General features: G+C 38.2%; 1 protein-coding gene across 5 annotated transcripts in view; it reads right to left on the reverse strand.

Moving 5' to 3' along the window:
• Positions 1 to 9,858, reverse strand: part of LOC108310945 (WT1 associated protein) — a 30,803-nt gene that overhangs the window by 16,530 nt on the left and 4,415 nt on the right. For 4 of the 5 annotated variants that reach the window (XM_017538156.2, XM_017538165.1, XM_017538190.1 and 1 more), the window contains exons 2-3: positions 5,409 to 5,446; positions 1,659 to 1,714 (exon numbers count right to left, since the gene is read on the reverse strand). In XM_017538156.2, coding sequence (XP_017393645.1) covers positions 1,659 to 1,714; positions 5,409 to 5,438 — 86 coding nt within the window. In that variant the 5' untranslated portion in view covers positions 5,439 to 5,446. Of the gene's footprint in view, positions 1 to 1,658; positions 1,715 to 5,408; positions 5,449 to 9,858 lie in introns of all 5 variants that reach the window. The other variant, XM_017538159.2, reaches the window with a different exon arrangement.

Consider the following 9,858-nt stretch of genomic DNA (forward strand, 5'->3'; position numbering starts at 1 on the left):
TTAAAAACAGGCTTGCTGTTAACTTATTAACATCACAACATAATGAACAAAAAGTACTTCCTAATACCAAACTAATCCATTTTCTATATAAACACTACTGTTCAGCCATAGCCATGCTTATTTTTATGGCACTTACAACCTAGGACACATACAGTTTACCAAATATTTGGGGATTTATAGAAAAGGTCTTCTGTGGAGGCTATAAAAGAACGATTTATTTTAGAAGAACAGAAAAATATAAAAACAAAGCAAGAACATGTATATCACAAGGATAGAAAGCATAGACTAGTTAAATAAGTAGCAGCTGGTCTGAAATCATCAAGGGAATTAATCAGAAAAGAACTCACCTAAAAGTCTTACTGAGAATTCCCTAAGGAAAGATGTTAAAGTGACTGCAAGAATATACACTACTGCATATGATTTAGAAACCTTAAAGGTATCTTAAAATAAAACATTTCTATGATTCGTTATTATGATTACTGATTTTACCCTCCTACAGTTAAATTAAAAAAATGACTGCACAGACTACAGCAATTATGCAAGAAGGCATAAAAAGAAGTGCATAATACTGTAGGAAGGGGAAAAAAAAAGTCAGGGCTGGGCATGGTGGCTCATGCCTGAATCCCAGAACTTTAGGAGGCCAAGCATTTAAGACCAGCCTGAGCAACATGGCAAGACCTCACCTCTATTATAACTTATATGTACATTAAAAAAAAACAAACCAGCATCGAGGAGTAGTCGTATATCACAAGTGAGTATCTACTTCAACAGAAGACAGGAGTGTTTTAGAATACCAAGGATTTAAACTTTATGTGCAGGAAGATAAAGGTATACAATGGAAACTGTCCCATGTACGAGATTATGGCAAAAAAAGATAAGAGTGTGTTTATAATACAGTAGTTATGCAAAGGTGAAAGGAGGAAACTGTTACACTCTAGGAAACAACAAACTCTTTGTTACCCTATCTCACAAAACATCTTTTCTCTCCCCCGCTTTCAGCCTATTAAATAAAAATACTCATTTTATTTTCATCTAAAAGTCATCCAGAAACTTACTAACCATAGCAATAATATACAGAAAGAATATACGTAAATTATAAAACACAGAATATCCTACTTCCTGATTTCTTACACACTCCAGAAAGATTATACGCTGTACCTGACAATCTGCTTTTGTAAGACATTTATAATATAACCACGGAAATTCAGAACTGGAAGTAACCTTTAAAAGTAACTCAACCCCTTCAACTTACAGATGAGAAAATGATGCGTATGAAGTCAAATGAGTTGGTCAAGGTCACAATAATAAGAAAAAGTAAACTCATTTCATTAGAAAATTATGTATTTCTTCCAAAAATATAAATGCATCTTTTAGGATTTTTTTTTTTTTCAAATGTTAAACACAAAAGGAAAAACTACACAAAACAAGCCATGGATTTGTCAAACTTATAGCTTCTTAGCAGTTCTTTAAAGTGCTACGTTTTCCTCAGTGTTAACATAATGAAGAAACAAGTCACAGGAAATACGTTCAAAAAGTACTTAAATTATTTGACGACGTAACAACATTAAAAACAGTATTTGGCATAAAGACAAATATTACAGTATGGAGTCATAATACAATGTTCTATAGAAAAATTTTTGATAAAAAGAACATTTTACCTTAGAATTAACTCATCTCTTGCCATAACTTTGAAGTCTGTTTCACTCAGTCGAACCTAAAAAGAGAATTATGAAATGAACTCTTCCTGAAGACACAAAGCTCTATACTGAGACCTATGAAACATCTCTCAAGTGAGAGATTTAAATGCCTGAGTACATATTATTCAAAAAAAAAAGAAAAGATTTTATTACAATTTTTTTTTTTTCCTGAGACAGAGCCTTGTTCTGTTGCCTAGGTTGGAGTGCAGTGGCGTCATCTCAGCTCACTGCAACCTCCATCTCCAGGTTCAAGCGGTTCTTCTGCCTCAACCTCCCAAGTAGCTGGGACTACAGCACATACCACCACACCTGGCTAATTTTTGTATTTTTAGTAGAGACGGGGTTTTACCATAGTGGCCAGGCTGAACTCCTGACCTCATGATCTGCCCGCCTCAGCGTCCCAAAGTGCTGGGATTACAGCTGTGAGACACTGCAACCAGCTATTTTTTTTTTTTTTTTTTTTTAAGGTAAATTATTTGGTTATCTTGACAATAGGCATCATCATTAGGGAAATGCACATTAAAACCCCAGGTATTGGCCAGGCATGGTAGCTCATGCCTGTATTCCCAGCACTTTGGGAGGCTGTGGCAGGCAGATCACAAGGTCAGGAGATGGAGACCACCCTGGCTAACACGGTGAAACCCTGTCTCTCTTTAAAAAAAGAGAAAAAAAAAAAACAAAAAAACACCCCAGATATCACCACACACTGATTAGAATGACTAAAACAAAAATTAGTGGCAACACAAATGCTGGTAAGGATTCAGAGAAACTGAAGTTTCCTACACTGCAGGTGAGAACATAAAATGGTATCTGAGTATCTGAAAAAGTTTGGCAGTTTTTATTAATACAACTAAAAGTGAATGTGTCATAGAACCCAGCAGTTGCACTCTTACACATGCATCTCAAAGAAATGAAAACTAATATCCAAGCAGTTTTACTTGTAAAAGTCAAAAAAGTAAAAACTATCCAAATGTCTTTTAATAGGCAAATGATGAAACTATGATACAGCCACACCATGGAACACTTTAAGCAATTAAAAAAAAAAACAAAAAAACAGGACTACTGATACATGAAACAACTTGTATAAGTCTTAAGGAAAACGTGCTAAGTGGAAGGGAAAAAAAAAGTCTAAAAAAGATATATACTACATGATTTCATTTCCATAACACGCTGAAATAACAATTACAGAAATGGAAAATAAATTAGCAGTTGCCAGGCATCAGGCAGGGATAGAAAGGGGGTAGACGTGGCTATAAAATAACTCAATGAGGCTTTGTGGTGATGGCTCAGATGTGTATTTTGATAAATGATGCTTATACAAAGCTAGACATGATAAAATTGCATATAGCTCCTCCCCACTCCCCCCGCAAACAGTACAAGTATAACACGAAATGTGAATAAGCTCTGTGGATTGTGCCAGTGTCAATTCCCTGATTTTCATAGTTATTAGAGATGTTTGCTAGTCACTCAAGACGTTAACAATGAAGGAGGATCAGTGAAAGTTGCACAGAACCTCTCTGTACATTTATTTGCAACTTCCTGTGAATCTATAATTATTTCAAAATAAAAAGTTAAAAGGGCATAAGCTGACATGCTTCATAAATTGAGAAAGTATTTTCACTACGCTAAACAAGCAGTGAGATACTTCTCCTACTTCAGAATAAAATTAAGGCTTTGGCTGGACACTGTGGCTCATGCCTCCAGCATTTTGGGAGACTGAGGTGGGAGGATCTCTTGAGCTCAGGAGTTCAAGATCAGCGTGGGCAATGTGGCAAAACCCCATTTCTACCAAAAAATACAGAAATTAGCCAGGCATAGTGGCACATCTGTAGTCTGAGCTATTTGAAGGGTGGAAGAATTGTATAAGCTGGGGAGTATGAGGCTGCAATGAGCCAAAATTGTACCACTGCACTCCAGCCTGGGCAACAGAGTGAGACCCTGCCTCAGAAAATAAAAAATAAAAATAAAGGTTTTATTAGTATTTCCTTATAAGACACTTTTTTTTTTTTTTTTTTACTGTTTCAAATTATAATACTAACCAGTAAATAGTATTACTATAAAACGGAATGGGGGAACTATTAAACTGCAATATATTAAAAGGCCGCCATAGGCCAGGCACAGTGGCTCATGCCTATAATCCCAGCACTTTGGAAGGCACAGGCAAATGGCTATTTCCTGACCACAAGATATTCTAAAAATATACGGGATATAATATACAGAATATAATAATTCCAGACCAGTCTTGGCAACATGGCAAAACCCCATTTCTACAAAAAATAAAAAAATTAGCTGGGCATGGTGGCATGTACTTGTAGCCCCTAGATACTCAGGAGGCTGAGGTGGGATGAATACTTGAGCCCAGGAAGCGGAGGCTGCAGTGAGCCGATATTCACCACTGCACTCCAGCCTGGGTGACAGAGCAAGACCCTATCCCAAAGGAGGAAAAAAAGACACTGTTACCAGAGGGAGCACACAGTAATTCTGAGACTATGAAAGCACAGTACAATCTTTTATTCATTTTATGAATTATTTGACTCCAAAGCAGGACAGAAACTTCTATAATATCTAAATTATTCACATAAATATTCAGTTTAGTAAGTATAAGCCCTGCTTTCCCAACTGAACTACAAATTCCTCCTAAAAACTGTTACCGCTTTTATAATACCCAGTGTGTGTGTGTGTGTGTGTGTGTGTGTGTGTGTGTGTGTGTGTGTGTACAAGTAACTAAACTCTAGGTAGGAAATGTACAACAGGGGAAGATTGAGACTAAACAACAAATCTTCAGAGAAAAAGGCAGAATCTGAAAACTAGCTATAACCATTTTTTGTTTTTGAAAAAAAAATTTTTTTTTTTTAAATAGAAAAATTACAATCAAAGGGATTTACACTAGGACAAGAAGAATGAATAATATAGGAATGGCCTGGTGTGTTCCCAGCACTTTGGGAGGCCAAGGCAGGTGGATCATAAGGTCAGGAGCTAGAGACCAGCCTGACCGACAAGATGAAACCCTGTCTCCACTAAAAATACAAAAGTTGGCCGGGCATGGTGGTGCACGCCTGTAATCCCAGCTACTCGGGAGACTGAGGCAGAGAATCGCTTGAACCCAGAGGGATTCTGTCTCGGGGGGGAAGTGTGTGTGGGGGGAGGGGCAGGCATGGTGGCTCACGCCTGTAATCCCAGCATTTTGGGAGACCGAGGCGGGCAGATCACATGAGGTTGGGAGTTCAAGGCCAGCCTGACCAACATGGAGAAACCCTGTCTCTACTAAAAATACAAAAATTAGCTGGGCATGGTGGCACATGCCTGTAATTCCAGCTACTTGGGAGACTGAGGCAGGAGAATCGCTTGAACCCAGGAGGGAGAAGTTGTGATGAGCTGAGATTGTGCCACTGCACTCTAGCCTGGGCAACAAGAGCGAAACTCCGTCTCAAAAAAAGAGAAAACAATATAGAAACTCATAATCTCCACTTTTGACATTATTTGTAGATATGTAGCTGGAATATTCACATAATGAAGGTTAAGAGTAGACCACAGAAATATTATTATAACTAAAGTTTTCCAAAATCTGAAAATATTCTAAAAATATACCGGATATAACATACAATATCTAGCACATTATACAACTCCAATGCTATTATTCTTATAAAGGCAAAAACATAAAAAAAAAAAAAAAAAAAACACACACACCAACCCCAAAACCAAAAACCATACCTTTTTGGGAAGAGGTTCTTCGTTGGTCATCTTGAATCCTAAAAAAAGAAATGGGGAAAACAAGTTCAACTGATTTTCTTCCAGTCTTCCAGTGAAGGCAGGAATAAAAAATACTAACTCTTTCAAATCAATTTATTAGTGAACTAAATTATTGTTAAATAATTAGGATTTTTAAATTTAAACAATTTTAGAAGTTTTAGATTTACAAAAAAGTGGCAAAGATATTAGAGTTCCTATATACTCTACACTCAGATCCTCCGTTGTTAACATCTTCCATTATTATAGTTATTAGGTAACTTTTACAAATTCCCTTGTAAAATGCAGCCATTCGAATCATTTGATGTTGCTATTTTTTTTTTTTGGGACGGAGTTTCGCTCTTGTTACCCAGGCTGGACTGGAGTGCAATGGTGCGATCTCGGCTCACTGCAACCTCCACCCCCTGGGTTCAGGCGATTCTCCTGCCTCAGCCTCCTAAGTAGCTGGGATTACAGGCACGCGCCACCATGCCCAGCTAATTTTTTGTATTTTTAGTAGAGACGGGGTTTCACCGTGTTGACCAGGATGGTCTCTATCTCTTGACCTCGTGATCCACCCGCCTCGGCCTCCCAAAGTGCTGGGATTACAGGCTTGAGCCACCGCGCCCGGCCTTCCCCTATGAAAATCTTGTTGCAGAAGTGATACTAATCTCAAGCAGTATCTAGGCATGTTGCTAAAGGGCTATCAAAGGGTAATAACAGTTTCTAAGTCTTTCCTTTTATAGCATTACGTTGTTAAAGTAAGTTAGTACCTACCACAGTAATAATTTATTACTGTCCAATAGTTTTTTAGATGTATTATATATTTTAAAATGTGTGTTATACCGGCTGGGGGTGATGGCTCATGCCTGTAATTCTAGCACTTTGTGAGGCCAAGGCGGTGGATCACTTGAGGTCAGGAGTTCAAGACCAGCCTGGCCAACATGTTGAAACCCGGTCTCTACTAAATATAAAAAATGAGCTGGGTGTAGTGACAAGTGCCTGTAATCCCAGCTGCCAGGGAGACTGAGGCAGGAGAATCACCTGAACCCAGGAGGTGGAGGTTGCAGTCATCTGGGATTGCTGCGCTCCAGCAATCACAGTGAGATCCATCTCAAAACAAAAACAAAAACAAGACCAAACAAATCCATATACATATGTTACACCTTAATAAAAATATTCTTACAGTATTTAATTTTATGCCAAATATTTTTTATCTCAAAATTAGCTTCTTTATTATACAAAATTCACTTAACTGTTTCAAAAGACAGGTTAACGAATTCAAGTAGAGAACACTTTATTATGCTCACTGTCTTTTAGAATGAATGCTAATAGCAGCTATCATCCATTAAACTACAAATCCGCACACACACAAAAAAGAAAGACAAAGAAAAAATATGTAATAAACATACGTTAAACAACACATTAAAATACAAGGCCGAAAAAAAAAACCTATACAACATGAAGAGCTAACCTGACAAACATAAAATCTTCATATAAAAATTCTATGAGGACTAAAAAATTGAATCAGGGTTTTGAGTACCAGTGCTCTTTTGAAAAAGCATCTAAATTATATTTGGCATATTAATAATTTATACAAACTGAGAAATTAGTTCTTACACTAATTTAGTTATTCTTTCTTTCTTTTTTAAGAGATGGGGACCCATCATAGTACCCAGGCTCGTCTTGAACTCTTGGGCTCAAGAGATCCTTCACCTTAGCCTCCGAAATAGCAAGGACTATACATGTAAGGATCATGCCCAGCCCTAGGTATTATTTCTAATAGCATACTCATAAATGTTCCCATAAAGTATTTATGGCTTATTTTACTTACCCATGCTTATTATAAATTCTAAACAACTAGAAATCTGACCAAAAAATTGGTATGTCAAACTGAGTTTTTAAAAGCTACTTGAGGTGTGGCTCACACTTGTAATCCCAGCACCTTTGGGAGGCTGAGACAGGAGAATTGCTTGAGACTAGGAGTTTGAAACCAGCCTGGGAAATGCGGTTAAGACCTTGTCTCTAATTAAAACACACACACACACACACACACACACACCCGCGCGCGCACCAAAACTACTTGATTTGTCCCACTTGATTTTGAGATTCCTCAAAAGAAGACGATCTTCCAATAGCATTTTTTACTATGACCAATCTCAACCCTACTTTACAAGATATTCTAATCATACTATTAAATCCCGGTTTTCAGATTAAGTAAACTGTGTTGAAGGCAGAATTTAGGGGAAAAATCTAAATTGATCTTAGATTATTGGCTTGCTTCTTTCCCTCTTTAATTTTTTTTTTTTTTTTTTTTAAAGACAGTCTCCCTCTGTCACCCAGACCAGAGCACGATAGTGCGATCAAGGCTCACTGCAATCTTGACCTCCTGCCTCAGCCTCCTGAGTACCTGGGACTACAGGCATGTGCCACCACACCTGGCTAATTTTGTACTTTTTTCTTTTTTGGTAGAGACAAGGTTTCACCATGCAGCCCAGGTGGGTCTTAAACTCCTGGGCTCAAGCAATCCAACTGCCTCAGCCTCTCAAAGTGCTGGGATTACAGGCATGAGCCATTACACCCTGCCTTCCCCTCTTGAATCTTTCTCATGGGATACAGCAAACAGATAAAAACCTGAGTATATCATTTGTTTCTGAGCTAATTGTATATAGTTTGTTTCACTGAGCAAGTCATTCTGTCCTATGAACACATAAACCATATTTCTATGACATGAAATGTATATATTTTTTTCTTTAAATTGGTCCCTGCGTACTTTATGATCCTTGTTGCCTAGTTTGTAATCTCTGCTGCCATTATAGAAGGCTGCTTTGTGACTACCTTAATCTGGTAGCAGTCATTTTAATCATCTGAGAAACCATCATCATATTTATCTCCACAGGTCTGTTTCTATTTTAGCATGACACATGCATCCACTCCATTAAACTGCAAAGTCTTGGAGCGAACATATCAAACCTGGCATTTCCATGTAATTTTCTCTCTCTCTCATCCAGCTAATTTCGTATTTTTGGTAGAGATGGGATTTCACCATATTGGTCAGGCTGGTCTTGAACTCCTGACCTCATGATCCGCCCACCTTGGCCTCCCAAAGTGCTGGGATTACAGGTGTAGTCCACCATGCCCGGCCTTTTTTATTTTTTGAGACGGAGTCTTGCTGTCACCAGGCTGGAGTGCAATGGCATGATCTTAGCTCACTGCAACCTCCACCTCCCAGGTTAAAGCAATTCTCCTGCCTCAGTCTCCCGAATAGCTGGGACTATAGGCATGAGCCACCACGCCCAACTAATTTTTGTATTTTCAGTAGAAACGGGGCCATTTTGGCCAGGCTGGTCTGGAACTCCCAACTTCGGGTGATCCACCCACCTCGGCCTCCCAAAGTGTTGGGATTATAGGCATTAGCCACCATGGCCAGCCAATAATATTTTTACTTTAAAAAATCTTAAAGACAATTTTAGATATTTGAATTGTACATATTTAACCACTATATAAGTACCTGTATCTATGCATATGTAAACATAAAATTTTGAGAACAAACCAGGAACTTCACATAACAAGTACTGTGGTAGAGATCTGTGAGTGATAGTTTGAAAACAGCTAAATTTATCACTAAGGCTAGGTGATATACCTGTTATCTAGTTACTGGGCATTCTACCTACTCAGTATGTAGAATTTTAGTTATAATACTAAAGTATCGTGGATGCTATTCAATATAAATTCCAGTTTATAAGTTATTATAGTTGGCCCTTGAACAACCCAGGTTTTAGCTGCATGGGTCCACTTATACATGGATTGTTTTCAACAAAACTCAGATAAAAATAAAGTACTGGGATCAAACATACAGCATTCATGGGATACAGAACCTGAGTCTGCAAAGGGCAGACTTTTCATACAAGAGGGTTCACATTCCCATGCCAGGGTTTTGGCAAGGATCGTCTGCATGTTTTTACAACCGGATACTTCCCCTAGGTTTACTTGCTTATTCTCTTCTTAAAGACAGGTATCCATATTCTTATTCCATTAAAATAAAATTAACTGCAAGCTTAGTTAGCAACAAATGAGATCATTATCTGCTTTTAAAGGGCATTAAAAGGACTGGGAAACACATGAAGAAAGTTTGGATAACCTTGGTATTCTAAAACAGGGTATCAACTTTGCAAATATAAAAGTAGCAGAATCTCTGCGCCCCATCTCAAAAAGAATTACCATAACCAGGGCCCTATCTCAAAAAGAATTACCACAACCAGAGTTCAAATACTATGCTATTTCTGAAGACAGACATTAATCTTCAGCATGGTAACTGGCAGAAAATGGGCATTTAGGCCGGGCGCGGTGGCTCAAGCCTGTAATCCCAGCACTTTGGGAGGCCGAGGCAGGTGGATCACGAGGTCAAGAGATCGAGACCATCCTGGTCAACATG

The sequence above is a fragment of the Cebus imitator genome, unplaced genomic scaffold, assembly GCF_001604975.1.
Source record: "Cebus imitator isolate Cc_AM_T3 unplaced genomic scaffold, Cebus_imitator-1.0 Scaffold6, whole genome shotgun sequence".
In the NCBI taxonomy this organism is placed as follows: domain Eukaryota; kingdom Metazoa; phylum Chordata; class Mammalia; order Primates; family Cebidae; genus Cebus; species Cebus imitator.